Here is a 22,500-nt window from a genome sequence, read left to right on the forward strand (position 1 = left end):
GATATTAAGTTACCAGACGTTGGCGGACCTAGTTTACAGATTTGTCGGTCGAAGTTACTAGGGGACTGATAGAGAGAATAAGTTACACATAAAAGGTGAACGAGGAGAAGGGGAACGAAGCTATCTTGAGGTCCTGGTAGATTCTGCCGAGAGTTCCGAACATGATTTCGGTCTCTTGTCGACAAAGGAGCATGAGGAAATTCATGGCTGGGGATAAACGTATAAAGTTCGTAGATAGATCGTTTTCATGACTTTATGAAAAGGTCATTGTAACAAGTTGAAAAACACCCTCTTTCCTAGATTCTCTTCTCCTTTAATTCCCTTTTTTTTTCCTATTATTGATTTGCTTTCTCTTGTTCTTGTTTGGCCCATTTTAGTGATTGATAAGGAAGTCCTTATTTCATAAGCCTCTTGGTTTCTTTGAGCTCCTTCACCATTTCTATTCAAGCTAATATGTATAGTACTAGTAGTTCTTTGGTGGCAATTAAAAAATAAAAATAAAAAATTGCGAGGCACTACAATAAATTTGTCACGGAGCGAAGAATCTTTAAACCAATCACATAGCAGTCACATAAATGGTTAATTAAAGTAAACGTTTTGAATCCTAAATGAAAAGTTGACTTAGTGGTCCTGTAAGAGAATGGGAAGTCCTAAAAGTCAGTGTCTGACGTTTCGACAATCTAAGTGGAATTCATCATTAAACAAGTTACTTGTCAGACGATACTTCGGTTTCGCGCCATTTGATTGGTCACCTTTGTATGATATCATTTGTGATTGGCCAGTTTAACCCCGGTTCGTTAACTAATGAATGAACTCCATTAAGTGTCAAAGTATTAAGCTATATAGAAGCTAATTGTGAACAATAAAAGAACATTCCAAATACAAAAATTAAAATGGGGATGCTACGAGTGTTAAAAGTCTGTTTTAAAATTTACAATCATTATGAAAACAGGGAAGGTCCATACTAAAAATCTGAAGAAAAAAAAACAAAAAAACAAAAAAACAGAGAGAGAGAGAGTTAAGGGGGGGGGGGGGAAATTATCAGGTTAAATAATCAGGTCGTGAGAGCAGGTTGAAACAGGTCACGATTGATAGAGTGTTAAAAATCTGAAGCGGTAGTTTTGTAGCAAATCATGTAACATGCTAAAACAAAAGCAGAGAAATTCCTTCTTACTTTCAGCACTCACACAAAAATCGCTCTTTTATTAACATATCTTAAATATTTACAATATTTTTTAGTCATTGATGCTAGTCCTACAGCTGCATTTTAACTTACAACAATCTGAACAGCTCAGTGTCACTCGTACTTGTTAATTATCTACTGAGAAACTTTGAGAAATTGTTCACATTACATTCGAGTGTATCGCGATTTGCAAATTCCAGCTGTTGATCACTGGCTTTCACAAAGCGCAAAATCATGCAGTTCTCTCCTTTAAATGTGAAAATCGCGAGGAGTTATTCAATGAATGCACTGAAGATCGATCTTCAAAACGTCGATACACAACAGCCTGTCAATACAGCGTGAATACATCGCGAAAAAAACTCGTCTTATTTACAAAAATGCACTAAGGAACGTCTTTAATATCACGTCGTTCGTTTTTATGGGAAATTTATGTAAAAATTTCTGATTAACTTATAACTTTGATTAAATCACAGTGGACATTTTCTTCTGGAGGGCGAATAGCCCACGCTTTTCTTCATCTCTTTCATCACCACAATAGCTGTCGACCTACTTCCAGTACAATGTAAGATGAACGGGAATTATTTACAGGATGAATTCATTCAGGAGAACTGCCACCTTCCGCACCCGAGGATTTGACGATCTTATAAGTGATCAGGTATTCTGGATAAGCCTACAGTGACGATAATAACAAAAATGTTGTTAGGCGTGTAAACAAATTGTAACCAGAGTGCAACTACACAAGGATATAAATGTAGTGGATCACAGCAGTGCTAACATTAGCCAAAATACTTAGGAAACCAAATTCCACTCTGCCGGTACAAATATTATTGATTCTCTAAAGGTCTCTTAATCACACAAACGTCACACACAGACACCCCCACACTAAGCTGAAGACTCTGAAAGAAACAGCATCATATCAAAGGGCACCCACACCTGCATATGAAAGAGCAGAGGCAACGAAGCGTTATGAACGTGGAGGGAAGGGGAAAGGTCGTACTTCCCCGAGACAAGCGGATACCCCTTTCGCAAAACGTCACTTGAATATTTGGCCGGTGCACACAGGCACAATGGCCGGAGCTGTTAAAGAAAAAACTTTCTAAAACTCATAATTTAGTAAAACGCAATCCTGACGATGAGACCTATGATAAGTGAAACATTTCTCAAACCAATTTTAGCCAGCGATTGTGGTATTTTTGGCACCAGAACTGGGAGAGGGGAACAATTCCTCTAAAAAAATTCGTTTAAGGGGTATGAGGGGGAGAGGGGGGCCTACACACCCTGTTCCCATGCTCCACCGCCGGTTGTTAATATGACAGTATTTTATAAATCAGCTATTACTATTTGCTATCGGAAATGGATGGTGCAAACAATGCTTGTGTACCTGTTCTCCTCTGTATACAACATATTCTGCGAACGAGAGTCCCTCCGAGCTCGGACGACCGATCACTGAGTGATGCCCTGGAGGTGCATGCGCCATCTTGACGGCAGAGAACTGGTAGAATGGCTTACCAAGAGCCACACGACATAGCAGCAACTGCCTGATGATTCAGATATACATGAAAATCACATGTGACAATGTTGTTTTTCTTTGGACCGCCGGCTGGACGTTGCCTTAACCCCTTTAAGCATCTAATTTCGTACAATAGTATCACCCCTGAATCAAATATTCTGGTCACGAATGTAAAAGAATATAAAAGAAATGATCGCGGGGTCAAGAAGCTCTTGATTATTAACCAAATTCTCCTAGTAAGCAACATAGGAAAAGTACAGAGAACAGTACAGAGGACTTGCAAACTGATGTTAGGGTGTAACGAATTTAGGGACTAAGTCATGGTTTAAACATCGAGGAATATTATGGCTGTCGAGATTTCCATTTCCAATCCGGGGCAATCGCCTCCACGGTTGATCACCCTCGTTCCCTCGTTCCCTCGTTCCCTCGTTCCCTCGTTCCCTCTTAGTTAATTGTTTTCGTTTTGTGTTCTTTTACCGTATCACACTATATTTTGTCAACACCTTCCTGTTAAGGCAAATTGTGCACAACTCAATATATGGTAACTGTTAACCCACCTCCAGATGTTAAAACGGTCTTAATAAAAACGACTTTCGATCACATAAACGGTTCACTTCCCCACTAACACGCTGACAAAATAACCTCAAGGCGAAAAACATCCGTAAAAGTTTTGAACAACAACGCTCGCGAAAAGAGTTGTCAGCGCTCAAATTTTTCCTCATAAGAAACTACAACTAAAGGGAACATACACACAATCTATTGTTCCAAAACAAAATATATGTATTCAACGTTGTTTACTCCTATCGAGAGCTGTAAGAAAAACTCGCAGTTCGTCGTTACCTTTCGCATAGGTAACAAGATTTGTCCTTGTGGAGAGCACAACCTGATCCTCCACCAATACCATATACATACTGGTTGCTTTTGGAAGAATTTTCCGCAAAGTAAATACCTGAATAGAAAGAGAATGATACAAAAATAGATGCATTATTAACTAAAGTAAAAGGTCTAGTTCAAGTTCATTTGGTTTAAGGAATCGTCTATCCAGTCCTGATGACGACACTATTCCAAACGAACCAATCAGATGACAAATCGATTGAATGTAACCACACCAAAACGAACTGACAATGACAACGGCAATCAGAAGAAATCTCATCAGTATATACTAAAACTGTGGCCAGCATTGAAGGCGTGCTCTGATTGGCTATGTCCTCTGCAAGTAACCTCTGAACAACATGAGCGGAATTTGCTCCCAAAAATATTGTCATAATTGCAGGAATAAACGAGTTAAAATAATCTTTTTGCACTATATTATCTCACTGTTTTAGTTTATTAAACAATTATTCACTTCAATGTCGGTGGCTAGCGTTGAATATTTACCTCGCCGCTTCGCGGCATGATAAATATCTACCACCAACCACCTCTACTTCAGTGAATAGTTGTTAAATATCACTAGGAACCAATGAGATCTAAAGGTAAAAACAAGTGAACGACATCGAGCGCACAAAAACGCAGATAACCAAGCCACGATTGCTTTTAGTCTTCCATCTGATTGGTTGCGGCAAAGCGCAAGTTTACTGAACAGAACCAAACGTAGCTAAAAAAGGAAAAACTCACCCGCGCCAAACATGCCTCCGATATAAGCATGACGTTCGTCAAATCCTTTCTGCAGAATAGCGTGTATAAATGCCGACCCTGAGTTCAAAGACAGATCTGAGATTAATCTTTGAAGATAACCATTCACCTTAATTCGTTCAAAATGATCCACGGACTATAAAAAAAAGCGGTTGGGCGAGTTAGACACTCAGTATCGCATACGTATTTGGTTTCCGAATTTCAGCTTCTGAGAAAAAAGGTCCGTTCACAGACGAATTGGAGAAAGAGTACACTTTACTCACGAGTAGGCGATATCTTGATATTTCCAGAGTTTCATGACTGTTAAAGATAACGTAGAGCCACGCTATCAATTGCATCGATCGTGACGTTTCGACTGCTATCCAGCCAGTCTTCGTCAGGCGACGAGGTCGAAAGTTTACGTGTCGCCACTTATAGCCCCCTGGTTTGCTGTTATTGGTGTGTTTTGTTTTGTAACCAAGCCTGGTTATAAATTTAAACGCAGGTCACTATCTGTTACTTTACACAATAACGCTGAAACTGGTTCAAGCACATACCATGAAAAAGCATCCTCTCGTTACTATGGTTGTGGTTAGCTTCTGCAACCTGGAAAAGAAGATGATTTCGTGACGAATATAGACTGATGATGAAAACCTCACCAAACTTGAATGACAACAAACACGTAACCTCTCCTTACTAAAATCAACAAGCTGGAAAGGAAATAATCGATCAGCTTTTGGTTCTCGCTCAAAAGGCTCTCACCTCTCTCCTCCTGTACACGTACTTATCCCACAGACGCTTGTTTATAACCCTTTGAATCTGAAAAAGAATTACATCATGCGTATGTATTAGTAATTGCAGGAGAGAGATAATCTATTGCTTGACGCAGCGCAAATGTGGCCAAATGTTTGTGCAGTCGTGTTTCTCTCAAATTTATGAGACCAGCGGGCATAAACAGGGTCGAGTGTGATAGTAACAATTGTTAAAACTGTTCAGATTCTTATATCAACGAACAAAAATTCCGTAAACTACAGAATCCAAAGTACCTTAAAAGATGTGAACAATTGTTTCATTGATATGTAAACTCGTCAGCGTTAACTCTTTCAGGTCTCATAGCCTTGTGTCGCCATCCTATAGGCGAACCTGTTTCGGTCAGACTTACCCTTAAAATATGGTAGGAATCAAAGACCCCTCCGGATTGTCCGCCATCTTTCTTGTGTTTTACTACAGTGCTCTGCATCTACAGGCAAAAAAAGTCAGACATACTCACAGGAATAGGGATGGGACTCGAGTGAGAGCACCCCTCCTTTTTCTCTCCTACATTTATAGAATACCCTTTTTTTTAGGGGGGGGGGGAGGGGGAGGTAGGCAAATCACAAAACCTAACTGGTAAAGCGTTAGTGACCTATAGCCATATTGAGGTGCTAAAGTTTAGGTTACAGTAATCAAATTAATACAAATTCATAACATAATGGTTAGAGAACTTTAGGATTCGAGCGCGCGCACTCGAACAATTGTTTGCTGGTCGCTACCATGAAAATCTTTCTTGTTTTATCTAGAAAGAAACACATTAAATACCTCTTCCGCTACTGATACATAGTCTTTATCATCCACTGACAACTCGTAAAAAACAGTTCCCTGTTGGTTGGAATAGGTGAAGGGACCACCGCCTAAAACATATTAAAACAGTACTTATGTTAATACCTGAGCCACTGCGGGCCCTAAGACGCTCGTGAATTCTTTGTTAATCTCAGTAACAAATACATCACAATTTTCCATGTATTTTAATATCTCTACATCACGGGCAGCATGACAAAGCTCACCAAGTTCTGGTAGTCCAGACAGTTTCTCCTTCACCGCCTTAAGGATTTTATGCCTGTGCCCAAATGCATGGATACCAATCTCTTTCAGCTCCTCGTGGCCCATATCAACCAGCACATCCCAGGAAATCTGGGTACCACAAAAAAAGCCAACACGTCATTACAGAATGTCAAACTCAGGACTAACAAACAGAAGAAACTTGTAATAAAATATGTGTTTATTGTTCATCGTGGTGTAAGATAGGAGATGAACTTTGTTCCTTAGTCTCATGATAGAGTCACTTTTGATGTTGATCGCGATCAAGTGACTCTATTGTGAGACAAACGAACAAAGTTCATCTCCAGAAGAAAATTTCTTAAATAGAAAGTTTCTTATTCTAAGACCTTTTTACAGTTCCTAACCTGCTCCTTTTCAAATATATCCTTCAGGTTATTCAGTTGTAAGCTGTCAAGGAAGTCACCAACATCAAGATCCAAACCAGGATGACCTTAAAAAAGATATGTTCAAATCATCACCAGTGTAGAAATTATGAAATACAAAAAGGCACTGGAGGCAGTGGTCTACGGTCTCTCCAATGGTAAGAATTTCGCAACAATTGTCACATAAAAGCCCTCCCCATTCTCCACTCCCACCCCTCCATCATTTTATGCTGGTTAGACGCACCCCCCCCCCCCCCATGTCTAGCCCTTTACATGAGAACATCGCTTGAAAGGTTTTTGCATCCCACCCATTCCTTTTTTGACTTTTTGTTTTTTCTTCAAATCAATCCCCAGAAAAAGCTGAACAAATAGAGGATGATACAAAGACTTTCTCGTCGAGCACCATGGACAGTAAAAAGCCTGCTGTAGAGTTAAGAAATTGTTTTTCTTGTGATAAAATAAAGAGCGCTTCCTTATCAGCATTCTGCGAACTTTTACGTATTCCGGTAGTTTATCCCTTCAGTTGTAAAGCCACCAAAAGCTCCTTCTGAATTTTTATAAGCACAGGAATTATAAAGGCGTATTAGAGAAGAAGAAATATTTACCTGGTATCATAATCCGTGTCTCTCCACATCCCTGAGCTTCGGCAATGGATCGCTTGTTGACGGCTCCATCTCCTGAGCCTGCAGGACTATTAGCCAGTAAGCTAGCATTGGCCTGCGACAGTGGCGAGGTGTTGCTGGTGTTGCTGGTATTGGGTGAAGGGGACGCATTGCTGTTTGAGGGTGTGGTAGGGGCCGGGGTACTCGGGGGGCTGGTACTTACATGGGCCATCATAGCGTCACTCAACAGACACTTCACATCCTCCGCCTGTCATGAAAGAGAGAGATGCGTAAGAAAGGTTATTCATGGCAATCGGAATTGACACTACTACTGGGAAACTTCACGATATTTCAGCAAATTTGTACAACGAGGAAAACCGCCTTCGACAAAAAAAAAAGAGGTTCCAGGCTATTAGTTCAGCAAGAAAGAAAACACACACACTCACGAAAAAGCAAAACGCAAAACGCAAAACACATTAAACCAAGAGCAAAGACGTCTAAGTTTGAGAAGAATATTATGGACTGAAAATGACAACCTTGCACTTCTAAAAATTTTCGATACCCCAACCGTAGTACCTAAATATTCCAACAACAACAACAAAAACAAAAACAGAGAACTGAGCGAGTCGGTAGCCTCATGGCGGGTGCGTTTTAAAACACGACCCGTCGCAGAAAGAGATATTCTACAGTCATCCTTCTAGAAACTGATAATTTCATTTGGAGTTCCTTACTGTGGCAAGATCCAGAGCTGTCTGTGCTTCCTGATTCTTCATGGTGGGATCTGCACCATGAGCCAACTAGGAAAATGGAAGAATAAAAGAAAATCGAAGATTAACTCTAAATTTTTCCATGGAACCAAGCGCGCATTACGTACCTATAATCAATAAAAATTACAATAACCCAATTTCAAATAATTAGTACACACAGAAGGTGGAGCAATTTTCAGTTCTGTGTCGCAAATAACCCGGTATTGCTGTGGTTATGTTTCCGTACGAAATAAAGTGGTTGTTAAAGAAAAATCGCGCTATCCTCGTACCCAATCATGAGCACAAGAAAAACCGATCGCACCACAGTGAATTCTCTCGCTGATGCTACATCTGGGTTTTAAGTGGTTCCCTGTGATGTTCTCCTTTATTTTATTTGCTTATGTCATGACTTAAGATTTCGCTCATCAATAACAGAAAGAGGCATTAAAATGATCTAAGTTATCACACGTACCAGTAAAGCACAGAGCTGAGTTCTTCCCTTCTGGGCGGCTTCGTGTAGTGGAGTAAAAAGCCAACGGTCAGTGGCGTTTACATCGGTGTTATGTTTTATGAGAAGAGACGCAATATCCACATGCTAAAATAAACATCAAGTACTCAAGTAAGAAATCGAAATCAAACATGTTTGAAAATGCTGTGTACAAGCGCTTATTTTGAGAAGACTCCAAGATTGCCTTAATTTTACTTTACTTCGCTATGTGATTGATCCCGAAAATTCGCGCTTTTTTCTAAACCAATCAGATTCAAAAGTAAAACCGATCATGATTTGGTCCTGCGCATTTCCCCAGGCTCCAAGCAGGTTGCTTGTTTTCACGTTGAGTTCTCATTGGCTCCTGGAAATAGTTTCTTCTCTTCTAACCGGATGTTGTAGGAGTTTTAACCCTTTATCCCCAAAGAGTGACTAGCATCCAATTTCTCCTTACAATATCACCCCAAAATCACACAGTAAGGTAATGAGAATAAAGAAAATGGTAACCAATTAGAGAAGCTCTGGATTATGACACAAATTCTCCGCATCAGCACCTTAGAGAATGTATAGGGAACAGTATGGAGAATATACATACAGATGTTAGGGTGGAGAGGGTTAATTTTGGTTATAAGTCCCGGGGCGCAATTCTTCAAAGACCGGTATAACCTTTAGGGGTAACGGGTCCAACATAAAGCAACACAATAGGAGTAAACTTACGCCATAAGAAGAAGCGTTGTGTAATGGTATCAACCCTCCCTTATCCTGAGCATTTACATCAGCTCCATTCTCCAACAGATACTCGGCAACCTCAAAATGATTGTAACCAGCTGCAGAAGACAAAGGACGTAACAATTAACCGTAAAGGAACCAGGGACAAAAGAAAACGTCCTCATTCGACTACACGTGATATCAACATGTCATCTCTTTAACGTGGCTTTACTCATATTTCATCGCACTTAAGGGGACAAAAACACCTCCAAATAACCTTTCTAAACAGTTACAGTTGAGAAAGACCTTTCGTTTCTATAAATAATTCGTGATTATTGATTGTTGAGTGAAAAAACTGAAATGATAAATTGATCAGTATTACGAATTTGGAAAAGATGCTGTTTGAAGCATTAGACTCTTGTTATTCGCACGAGTGTTTGTACAAATGAGTTAATCAAACAAAATGCACTCATGTACCAGCAAGATGCAGAGGAGTCGAGTTGCGTCCCTGAGTATCTCTACAGTTGATATTTTCCGGCGTGGACAGTTTCATGACCTAAGAAAAGTACACACATTGTTACTCATTGTCATGTCTTCACCTTTAACATAAGAGCACAGATATACCAATGGGGAAATGTTGCTTTAATTCGTACACTGCAATAATTACCCTTGTTAAGTTTCCCTTCTTCGCTGCATCAAGCAAAGCCGCATCGCCTACCACAAAAGAATAAAGCCAGTCTCACATTTAATACTTTTTAAAACTATAAATTCAACACAACAGAAGTACACCACTTAATCTCAATTTTGCCGTAAAGTTAGAGAATTTCACCTCTCAGCAAGTCTGCTACATCAGTGTCTCCTTCTTTCACAAGGTCCAAGGGAGTTTGACCATCGCGAGTTTTCTTTAGAGGATCAGCTCCATGCTGAAGAAATGAGAAAACAAAGAAGCCACATCATGATTTGTGAATATTAATACTAAGTTTAAACAGCAGTCCGTGATATTCTTCTCCATCCTTAACCATGTTTGTTTATTCATGATAAATCATTTCTATGTTTGTGTTATTCTATATTACCAGAAATATACCTTCAGCAAAAGCCGGCAGATCTCAAATTTTCCTTTAGCGGAAGCTTCATGAAGTGGAGTAAACTTCCAGAGATCAGCCACATTGACAACAGCACCATGCTACATAATAGAAAAGAATGAAAGATTTCAAGCAACCCATTTCTTTGTTTAGAATCGCATTACAGCATTTGTGTTGGAACGAAAATAAATCTATACTACCATAATTGCTCAAAGAGAACGCTCCTATTATGCAAATCAACCCTTTATACACCAAGATTAGTAATCATATCGTCCAGACTGTTCTCTTTACAGTATATCTCCCATGGTACTGACTTGGAGAATTTCAGTGACAATCAGGAGCTTCTGAAATTGGTGATCATTTCCTTTATTTTCATGACCTCAACTTATGATTCAAAGGTAGTACTAAAAGGTGAAATTAGAAGCTTGTCACGCTTAGCGGTTACAGCATTAAATTCATCTCAAGAGTGGTCAATCTGTCATTTCAACCCTCATTAAAAATAGTTGATTGCGTTTCTAGGAGAGCTGACCTCAAATAAAGTAACAAATACATGGTCACTGCCGTTAAGTTTGTTTGCATAGTGTAGGTGTCTCTGCATTACCTTAACAAGTAATTCAGCTACTTCATAGTGGCCGTAGGAACAAGCATTATGTAGTGGTACCAGCCCTCTGAAAAAAAAAATATGAAGGAGAGAAAAAGCGAATTTGTATCACACTTCATGCCCACACTTTATATCTAGTAATTTTGGTCAACCAAAACAGACAGGGGAAGGGAGGCATCAATTCATGGCTTTATCTGAAAAAAATTCAATCCCTATCAAAGGGTATTTACCAAAGTTGAAGTGGACACTGTTGAATAGTCCCCAACAGGAAATCAAGAAGATCAATTAACAATCATAGCCAGCTTAAGAACATTTTCTAAAAACTACTGCACTGAACATCAAAGCAACTCTCGTTTTCTTTCATTTTCTTCTTCAGAAAAGACAAAAATCTGTGCCAAAGCCATTTTGTAAATTACTGTAGTGGTTTAGTGTTTGAATCATCTTGCACAAGGTGATTATGGCAGGATACTACATAATACTCAACATTCATGGCAAATGTATCTCTAAATTCACCAAAACTATTACAATTCAATGAAAATATGTTTTGAAATTTGTTACCCCTTGTCTTTAGCATGAACATCAGCTCTATTCTGTAGCAGATACTCCACTACTGCCACTCTGTTGTAACCAGCAGCAAAATGAAGAGGAGTGCTGTGCCGTCCTTCAAGATCTCTACAGTTTACTGTTTGTGGGGTGCACAGTTTCTAAAACATAGGAAGCGTCAAGTTAGGGTATTGATGATAACTAATAAACATTATGAAAAAATGATCATATGTTGTTGATGACTGCATGTATATTAGAAAATTTAATTACAAACTGAACTTAACAACCAGGTTTACTTTTTTATTTACAACCAACAACTGCTCATGAAGTACATTTCCAGAAAACACCCATGAACTAAATTGGCCTGCAATACAGGCTTGTCTTTTATGTGCTTTTAGGCAGGGAGCAGCAATGTCCAGGCAAGCATGAAATTAGAGTTGTGCATGGGAGGAGGAACTTGAAAAAGTGGTGTATGTGGCATGTCTGGTTGCAGCAAAGTAACAACAGGTACACAGGGACCAAGTTTTTCCTTTTTTCCCTTTCTCTCCTATGGCTCTCCCTATGAAATACCTTTATGGCTTACCTAAACTAAATTGAAAACACAATTAAGTGCCCCACATCCTTCAGGCTAGCCCCAGCATACATTATTGGACATTCCAGGGAGTGCACAGGGTATTATTCTCGTGAAAATAAACAAAAACAAAACAGAAATACCATACAAGTTTACCTTTACAAGTTCCATGTCACCTGATTTTGCAGCCTCAAGTAATTGCTTCTCCACATCTGAACCAGTTGAAGGTGGATCCTCTGAAAGAGACTCCTTTAAATCAGTACTCCTATATGATACCATCTAAATGGCAACAAAAGGTAATTTCTTTTACCTTGTAGAATTTTTTGAACAGGTTCCGAGGCAACTTCTGCTGCAGTATGGCCTTGAAAAGATCGCAATCCTATGTCTGCACCATGCGTAAGTAGGACTCTGCAAACTGACATCTGCCCAGCAGCTGCAGCACGATGTAAAGGAGTCTCTCCTAGAGCATCTACTGTATTGACCTTTGCCAAAATGAAATGTGAAAGGTTGAATAAAGCAATAACTCATACCTCACTCTGGAGGGCTGAGACGTTAGGCTGAACGTTAGGCCGAAACGTTAGGCTGAAAGCAGAAACTAGACTAAAGTTAATCTTCTTTATTCTCCCTAGTGATCACAACACAGTTTTATTCTTTTAAGTGATAATAATAATGTCCTGTTAGTCTTAAGCAAAGGTTTGGATTTCAAGAACATGTGGTTCACTTCTCAGTAAACTATCTTTGGTTCAAATGAAGGCTGAAAATTTGAATGAACAGAATGGACATGCATGTAGATACAAAATGTAGTTGTAGCCCATCTGCTGCATGCCAGCTCTTGTTGATGTTCCCATAGAACACTAAACCTATCACAATGGCAGCTGGCCCTTACCTTAGCACCATTTTTCATCAATAGTTCCACAGCATCAAGATGTGACTTTTCTGAGGCAATGTGAAGAGGTGTCAAGGAGCTTTAAAGAAACAAATTCATCAACAATATTACTTTCCTACATAAACTAAACCCTGAAGATAGCTGGAAAACTCACAAGGAGAAAAACTAATTCATGTAATGCTTACTCTTTGTTTTGTAAGCTTGTGTCCGCTCCTTTCTTCAACAGTAATTCAATGGCAGCTTTCCTTTTTTGACAAACAGAACCAACCGTAAGGTGCTAAAAAGAAAAGCAGGTACATTGTTATTAAAATGTTGTGTACATTATGTAATTGAACACATAAGTTATTGTAACTTGTCTAACAAAGCCAAATCGATATTAAGTTAATATTTAATTCAACAAAGACTTGGATTCCCTAAAGGGTGTAGGTGGGTAGAGGTTTCAACTCTGTCCTGCCAAGGGTACATCTTGACAGGGTCTCAATTTTTGGTAAATTTACAAACAGTGACAATCACAACATGTTATTAATTTAGTTCCTTGCCCTAACCCAGCAACCAAATGTATGATTCTTGTCTTAGACAGCAAAAATAACTGTCTATATTCACAAATAGCAGCTTGTTATCAGGAAACCACATATGCTCACCAAAGAACTCTCAAGAGTAAGAGGGTGCTGGAAGTTAATGATCTCTGGGGTGATGTGCTTCTTCAGTTTCGTACAGTCACATAACTTGGCTGCTTCCAAAAGCTGATGACCCTTAAATTCAACTGAAAAGGAAGGAAAGATCAAATTAACAATATTAAAAACAAAAGATAGGTTATAGCTAAGTTGTCTCAGCAAGGGTAGGAGCTTTGTTTGAGTTTGAATTAGGACGATAAGTATTAAGAGGGGACTAGTTAAAAAAAACTCTAACTTTCCTTTGGAGAGAAAAAAGTCACTGCTCAGTAAAAAAGAAGTAAAAAAAATTACAAGTTTACACAAAAGCTAAAATGTTATTTTACAAATGCACCTATCATAGAGCTGCCAGTAAGAGCTTATTCATTGTAGCTGATCAAAACTGCTGCCTAGTTCACAATAACAGGTTAATAGGTGCAAACTGATTCCACATTCAGAATGCTTATGGGAACTTCACAAAATGCTTGAAACAACTCAACTGATTAATTACCAGTCTTGCGTTTTATCTGACCAAACAACAAGGTGTGCACCATGACCTAGCTGCCCACTATTACTTTTCTGCCTTTCACTGCCAAAGTTATTGACAGGCTTGCTATCAGGTTCTAAGATATGGCTGAAACACAATACTAAAGAACAGCCTCGAATGGAGCATGCATGTAAACAGTACATACAAGAAAGCTTATCCTGAAGTTCTCTTGTTGGAGCAGCATCAACAGCAGCCTTGGAGTGACAGTTAAGTAATGTGGGGTCAGCACCATGAGCTAGTAGCAAAGAACACACTTCCACCCTAAAATAAAAAGGATGAAAAGGCTTCAAGAATGGTCAAGACAAACTCATTTATTAGGAAACTCTTCTTTTGCACTAAAAACACACATATATATAATTATACATATATATTTCTCCCTTTTTCAAGTTTGATATTCTTCATTGACCATCTGTGCCAACAAAAAAAAATTCAAAAGGAGTACTTTGAGCACTCAAATGTGGTAAGATAAAAATGAAAGACAGATGGCCCTCCTTCTCAAGAGAAGCAGCCTCTTCAATAGATTCTGATAAATAATATTATTATCAACTGCTGTTTATCAGCTAATTTTAAACACAGTTCATTTACCTTGCTTTGGAAGCTGCCTCATGTAAAGGAGTAAACTGCCACAAGTCCATGGCATTAACACTTGCACCATGCTACAAAAGAGTAAAAGATATCAAACTTTCTAAAATAAGACTCATACAAACACATCAGCAAGTATAAAAACATCATAATATATAAACAATATCCTTTTTTTGGCATGAAAAAATGCATGGATATTTGTTAGCAGAAATTATCTGTTCCAAGATGCAAAAATGTTTTGAGAGCAAAGCTCAAGGAAAACTGTGAGCTTCAAGGAAGAGATAATGTCCAAGTTTTAGCTGGGGAATATCCAGTCCTTTGAAGCCTTGAGACAAATCATGCAAGCAAAAATATTTAATGGATCATAAATAGACTATAGCCTCTATTTGACACAAAAACATGCAAGGGTATATTTCCTTGGATGTATCTGTTCTTTGAAGCTCAAAGTTTCCCTCAACTTTGCTTTCAGAAAACTGTTCACATCTCAAAACAGATTATGTAAGGGGACAAATATCTGTGCATATTTTTGCACCAAATGGAGGCAATGGTATTTATCATCCTTCAAATATTTTGGCAATGTGCCAGAAAAATGTCAACATACAGCACACTATTTGCTAAGTAGAATGCTTACTGTTCAGTGTTCTCTAGTAGGACTTAATAAACAGACAGATATGTCCATTCTTCAGTAACAATAGCTAGACCTTCTTTCATCTTGAATTAAATTTCAAATGAACACTTTCATGGCAATATATGCAAGGTTTAAAAATTGGGGAATATCAATTGGGGCATATCCTCTTATATTTCCCAGTTTTAGCCAGGGCATATTCAACCATATGATACTTTTAGACCAATCATGAGCCAGCAAAAATATTCACTGAATTAAAACTGTTATAATTACCACAAGTTTGAACAAAAGTATTCTTCAGTTACCTTTATTAATAATTCAGTGACATCATAATGTCCATATGAGCAGGCATTGTGTAATGGCACCAAACCACTGAAAAAAAACATTAGACAGGTGTCAATAATAATCAATAACAACATAAAATCTTAACTCTAAATAGTGAAAATCCTGCTTAATGTTACTTTATAAAAATAATTAAAGTAATCAAGTCAATCTGACCAGTCTGAAGTCTTATCCCAAACTTTTTGACAGGCTGAGACAAGAGGCTGCAGTGTATATAAAGGTTATTCACGTTTGTATATGTTGTATAAATCCTAAAAATTGAACCAAATTCTCATGATCCCAATCCAAACATTTATCATAATTCACTTATAATTTATTTACTCAATCCAAAACCAGTGAAAGGGAAGATTACCTATAGTTTTGTTTTCAGATAACTTTCAGACTCGGCAAGTGTCAATTACCTTGAATTACATGTACAAGTTCACTCACCCTTTGTCTTTGGCATGTACATCTGCTCCATGTTGTAACAAAAGCTGAACAACTCTGACACGGTTATAACCAGCAGCTAGGTGGAGTGGAGTTGACTGACAACAATCAAAGAACAATATTCAAATAATAACCAAGATAGTGCATCCTTGAGAACCTATTACATGTTATTCAACAAGACTGAATGGGTTGTAACTTGATGTAGTAGTTTCACTAATAAGATGATGTGTGGAGGGGGTGGTAAATGAAACAAAAGACTGAATATTTTTTAAAAATATTTTTCCTTTATATTCTTTTTACACAGGCTTAAGCTAACCTTCCTTCCATCACTTGCATGGCAATTAACATTCAGAGGGGTAAGAAGAGACATGAGCTTCTCTTCATTGCCACTTCTACAAAAAAGAAAACAAACAAAAGAAATTAATAATTTGATTGATTGACACATTTTTACATGTTAACCATTCTCAAAAGCATGTGCACCACAGTAAAAATAAATCAAGACAACTTTCAAAAGAAAGGTGCTAAACTATTTCAAAAATGATAATGACTACAATAGCTGTACACTTAAACACATGAAAATCACCATGACAAAGTGAAAAAAAGAGAAAATGAACTATGCAGCAATCAGAAAGAACAAAATAAACATTCAAAGACATAGTGCTTGTAGGGCTTAATCGAATGTTCAACCACAGCATTTTTGACTAAGCCCACTTTCAGTAATTAACTTCCTTGTATCACTGTGTTGACATTGACCTGCAAGAGCATCAGTATTACAGTCAAAGGGACTTGCTCACAACCCATTAGGGACCAATCAGGATGGCAATGCAGAGGAAGACATTAATCCATAGTGAATTTATATCTTAAGTTAGAATTTTGCGGACAGCTGGATGTGTACACTGTCTCTTACAGTGCCACACCTTGAGTTCAGCATGAGTTCCAAATTGATACTAATAAAATTGCATCCAAGTTTCTGTCCTCAGACCACACAAATTTTTGGTGATTTCACATTGCTGTTTTTGCAGAGGACGGCTAGGAAACATACACAGTTTTAAAACGCATGCCCTGAGCTATTGTTCTGCCCATTAAATCTTTTGTTTTGCCATGTCCTAGTTGCCATTGCAATCCCTGTTTACTGAAGGTCCCTATTAATTTGCATATTACAGTTGTTCTGCATGCACATACCTTGCAGCCTCCAGTAACTCATCCTTCTTATACTCCCCTGAAAGATGAAGGAATTCATAAAGGGAGATATTAGTTGAAAAAAACTACACTTCAAATGATATCCCCAGTAATATCTTAACAATGAAACAAGTAAGAAAAGTATCTGGTTTTACAAGATTAAAAGAGTAAAAGGGCCAGGGAGTGGACTGGGTACACTGTATGGCCTATTTAACATAAAAACCAGAAAATACTTTGTGAAAAACCCATACCTGTCAAAACTAGTTTGGCAGATGCTTCAGCAACATCTAGTGCTGTCTTCCCATCTGTATTTCGAATGTTAGGGTCTGCACCATGTTGCAGAAGAACTATTGAATAAAAATAAGAATTACAAATAAAATTCAAAACAATTTTTCTTCCTTTTCATTAGTGTGACCTTCAAAAAACTGCCCAGAAATAAAGGTCTGCTCATGTGTTATACCATCTAATTGTGTTCTGTTATAAACAATAGTCTGTTCCTGTGTAGTTGTGTTTATGCTCTTTCAAGCACAAAAAACATTCTTTGCTTGTCTGATCTGTTAAAAAAGATTCCCTAATAAAATGAAATATAACTGCAGCAATCACATTACTTTATAATCATCTAGTTTGATTATCCTGAGACCTTATGAATTGTCAATGTCTCGCAAATTAATTATTTGCCTTCAGCTTTGGCAAATAGTCATCTACTCACTTCTGACCAATCTTATCAAGATATTTTGCTCTGCCTTACATAGTATTTGATAATCATTAAATAAAGGAGATAAACAGTTTACATGTGCAATTATACTCATATTTAAGTTGCAAACAATCCAAGAAACTTCTGTAGTTATTAATAACAACACAGACTGTAATTAAGCTTGAATGGATTCAAAGACCACATTTAAGCAAAGTAACCAAGGTTGAAATTACAATCATAAAATGATATTTTCTAAACCCTCTACTCAAAATTTTTTTTACCACAATTGGCAGTAATGTCACAATCTGACTGGCCAATCTGCTGTTGTAAATAGCAAGAGTACAGACAACACTGCTCACATCAACATGTCATGCAATGGTCGTGCACTGAAAGAATCATTTTATTTGACGTCTTTATTTTTAATAAGTAAAACCAAATCAACAGTGGTTCATTCAATGGACCTTGAGTATTTCAGAGGACCTGGAGTATCCTTAATAAACAACATGCAAAACCAAGGGATCTGTAAGAAAGTGATTTTTACAACAAGCTGCACTACTGACCCACACAAACATCCACTTTTCCTTTCACAGCAGCCTCATGTAAAGGGGTATAATTCCAGTTATCTCTTGAATTAGGATCAGCACCATGTCGCAGAAGTAATCGTACCACCTCCGCATGACCAAATGAACAGGCATTATGAAGTGGTATCAACCCTCCTGAAATACCAAATTGATCCAAACCAATTAACAAAGTTATATTTACAGAAGATTCATAAGGAAAACTGATTGACCCACAATTTTGCTCTACATAAAAGAAAATCAATAACTGACTAAATTTCAGCAAATGGTCGCGCAAGAGAGAAAGAAAACAATGAACTGAAAAGACAAGTTCATAGAGTGTAGTTCTGAGCTGTAAAAGTTCAATACCAATATGTTCATATTAAACGGGTATTAACAAACATGGAATGTTAGTCTTAAGTCATTGACAAGTTTGGAACAATTTCCAGGGAGGACTAAAGTTGCCTACAATTGCATTAGTACTGTTTCACTTTGCTCTAAAATTTACTTGTACACTCTCCTATTATTCAGTGAGATGCAAAACTAAAACCAGTGGTAACTTTCTTCCTGATTCAGGCAGTTTGCATGTTTTTACTTTGATTTCTCATCAATATGTTGAGATTCACTCTTTTTAAATAATTGGATGTTGCCTTTTTCTATCCTCCAATTGGACTTCATGACATCAGCTTTTTTAGCTTTTTTTTCCTGTACTCAAATACATGAAAAATATCAATTCTTATAAATATCTACAGGTGTCACACAACACAGACAATAATATTTTTCATTTTGGCTATCCATGATTTTCTAGACTAAAAAAAATTGTATTCAACTGTATCACTAATAAATTCTAAAGGCCACAATAACAGAGCTAAACAAGTCCCTGTTAGGATCAATACTGCAAGGAAACATGGTTCATAAAGAAAACAGCAACATGAGTTATTTAAAATTACAACAAACCACAAGCACACAACCCCAAAATAAGGACAACATCAAAACCAAAAGCAAAATGAACCACATCATCAGCATTTTTATATCAGGACTCTGGACTCTGTAGCATCCTTGCAGAAGAGAACATTTCCCCCACTGGAGTCTCTTTTTCTTTGATCTATAATGCAACTATGGCCACATCATACTTTGCTGTCAATTACTTTCAGAAGCCATCCAACAAGCTCTCATTAGCAATTCAGCATGAGGCCACTTATATCTTGCAGCCTCTCTATTCACGCCACAGTTCCTATGAGAGCTTCCTCCTGGCCATGCCCCATGTCTCACTTGAGCCATCCTGGCTCTGCCCAACAAAGTCTTAAGCCATCTTGGAGTACAACCAAATTTGACAAACCAACAAGACCCCCTTAAAAAATATGTCTATGATTACCCAAAAGTGACTCAAGGTAAAAAAAAAAAAAAAAAAAAAAAAGTGTAGTACTTATGGGTATGGCAAGATGATAAATCATGTGAAAATGAAAACTGTAAGAGTAAACAGATCCTACCATCATCTTTAGCATGCACATCAGCTCCATGTTGCAGCAAGTACTCCACGACTTCTTTTCTTCCAAATCCTGAAGTTTAGAAGTAACAAGACAAGCTTTACACACAGAAGGAAAATACTCCTCACTTAGCGATTACATACACTATAGGACTCTTTCCCTAAGGTACTGGTTTCATGAAAGTTTCTTCAAATCTTACTCCTCAAATCGTCACAATACACCTCTGAGTTCTCTTCATTCCGCCATACATGTGAGCTGTCTCTCAGCGGGGGCAAGAAAAATGCATTGTAAAAATTCATGTTCTTTAAAAGTCACAATGAAAGGCCTTTAAAAAGTGCTATTTATACTTCAAATAATTTAGTTTCGTTTGAACAACTGTCATCCCATAGTTAGGTAAGTAAAGAGGAAGCAGATCACACAGCAAAAAGAAATTACAATCGAAAACAGTTTAGGATTTCGTAAAATGTCAGCCATACATGCATATCACAGAGTTATCTCTGGCAATAATTTTGATAATTCTGTCCGCTTCGATTCGCTAAAACTAATTCCATGTTTGGTTTATTTCAACACGTTACGCAACGTTTCAACGTAAATCGAGAAATCATTATATATAAAATAAACTTTTACAAATCAGCTTCTGTAAAAATAGAGAAAGCGCTAAAAGTCGAGGTAAAGGCTTGCGAAAGTTTCTATAAAAAGATTACATCCTTACTGCATTCAAGATTACACAAGCTTCTCGTAAATCGCGAAATTTAACATAGTAGATAACTTCGATCCAAAAGAAATCGATCAGATCATCTGCAAACGAACAAAATAACTGACTTTCTTTCAGAGATGTTGAAATGATGAGAGCGCCATTTGTTTGTTTTCATCGAATTCGCTTACCTGCTGCAAAGTGTAGCGGAGATGACTTTCTGCCGGCTGTATCTCGGAGATTTACATTGGAATTGATGTTAACTATTCTTCTGACTTTTGTTACGTCACCATTTCTACAAGCCTCGAACAATTCTCTTCCCCCTTCGCTAGATTCCGTATCAAAGCTGTGACTGCTGTGAAGAGGCTTTCTTGTCGCCATATTGGCTTGTTAGCCGCAAAGCACAATTATGCAAATGACGTCACTATGTTCTAAGATGCCGCTTTTGAATGGGTTAATAAAATTTTCTCAGTCCAAAGGGGTCTCCTTTGGACTGAGAATCTGATGGTTTTCCCAGGGATCAATTCAACACCAGTCATTGCATGGACATTCAAAAGAGTTGTTGAAGAGGATTTCTGCAAACACAAGTTGAGGAAATTTTTATTGGAAATCAGTTCAGATTTTGTGGAAGTTATATTAATACTTTACTTAAGATGTACCTCAAAAGTCATTAGACAGATGTTTTAAAAATAAATAACAGATGCAAGCTTGATTAAACAATTTCAATGAAAATTACAAATAATCATCTTATTCACTTTTTTGATGTCCCATACTGCTGGGCTATGGGTCCCTCAGCTAAAGCAAGAACCAACTTTAAGATTTTAGACACAGAATTTAAGGGCCAAAATAAATCACTGAAACTTTGTGAATGAAAATAATAACTAAAAACTCTGAAATAAAAATTTTCTCTCACTCTACTTTCAGAGATTCAACTTAATGTTCCCTTCTCCTAAATCAATAATTTCAGCTTTCCTTTCATATAGTTGTATGATTTTTCAAAGTCTGTAGTTTATCTCTTACATCTTCATGGTCTCTGTCACTGTGTCAAGACCTGATGCGTTACCTTCATTATGCACACTCCGGTGTTGTCAGCAGCCTTTCACAAGCAAGAGAATGCATCTAATGGCCTGGCATGAGTAGTGAGATCCAACAGTTCATTGGTGTTTGCAGATCCTATGACTAGAGACAGCCTAAAGAGACGCTGATCTCCCATATAGTCCCAGATAGACCTTGGGCTAATGTTAGAATTGACCTGTTCAGTTACAGGAGTTGTAACTACATCATCTGTGTGGATTACTACTCCTTGTTTTGGGAAATTGATCTTCTTGAGGACATGTGGTCAGGAACAGTGATCCAGAAGTTAAAGACCCAATTTGCTAGGCACAGAGATGTGCATGTCAGACAACAGCTCACAGTTTATTTCGCATGAATTTAAGGAGTTCAGTCATCCGTGGAGTTTCACTCTTGTGACAAGCTCCCTGACATACCCTCAGAGTAAGGGGAAAGTTGAGGCAGCTATCAAGTTGGCAAAGGCAGTTATCAAGAAATCTAGAAAGGCCAAGACAGATCCTTATCTTGCACTTCTCAAATACAGGAACACACCCAGTCAGGGAATGGACAATAGCTCAGTGGTACAACTCATGAGCAGACAGACAAGAACCCAAGTCCCTACCTTACCACGGCTCCTTAGACCAGTAGTTGATCATAATGTCCACGACAAGCTGCTAATCAACAAGGAACATCAAGCGAGTAATTACCACAAAGGAGCCAAAGATATTGAAGAGCTTAAAAGTGGAGATACAGTGCATCTAATTCCTCTTCAAAGTCCATCTAATGAGGCTGTCAAAGTGAGAGTGGACAAACCTGTGGGAACTCAGTCTTATGAAGTGATTACTGAAGATAATGCCAGATATCGATAGAGCCGTTTTTTTTTTTAGGGGAAAAAGG

The 22,500-nt window shown here is 37.9% G+C and overlaps 1 protein-coding gene across 1 annotated transcript; it reads right to left on the bottom strand.

The window, feature by feature from the left end:
* Nucleotides 1–1,174: 1,174 nt before the first annotated feature.
* LOC113667456 (poly [ADP-ribose] polymerase tankyrase-1) lies at nt 1,175–20,976 on the bottom strand. The gene is made up of 35 exons (XM_027183275.2): nt 20,745–20,976; nt 19,863–19,931; nt 18,376–18,531; nt 17,373–17,468; nt 17,125–17,161; nt 16,259–16,334; nt 15,946–16,040; nt 15,480–15,546; nt 14,553–14,623; nt 14,113–14,228; nt 13,412–13,533; nt 12,956–13,047; nt 12,771–12,849; nt 12,195–12,366; nt 12,041–12,120; nt 11,329–11,474; nt 10,771–10,837; nt 10,172–10,270; nt 9,917–10,010; nt 9,755–9,801; nt 9,565–9,643; nt 9,097–9,206; nt 8,365–8,487; nt 7,878–7,943; nt 7,150–7,414; nt 6,527–6,612; nt 6,128–6,254; nt 5,883–5,974; nt 5,467–5,544; nt 5,067–5,123; nt 4,862–4,910; nt 4,308–4,385; nt 3,534–3,642; nt 2,565–2,721; nt 1,175–1,853 (listed from the first exon to the last, which is right to left on the bottom strand). Exons 1-35 carry the CDS (start codon nt 20,932–20,934, stop codon nt 1,779–1,781), a joined length of 3,522 nt encoding a protein of 1,173 aa, XP_027039076.2. The 5' UTR covers nt 20,935–20,976; the 3' UTR covers nt 1,175–1,778.
* Nucleotides 20,977–22,500: the final 1,524 nt, after the last annotated feature.

Source organism: Pocillopora damicornis, chromosome 2 (genome assembly GCF_964200805.1).
Source record: "Pocillopora damicornis chromosome 2, jaPocDami1.2, whole genome shotgun sequence".
Classification (NCBI taxonomy): Eukaryota; Metazoa; Cnidaria; class Anthozoa; order Scleractinia; family Pocilloporidae; genus Pocillopora; species Pocillopora damicornis.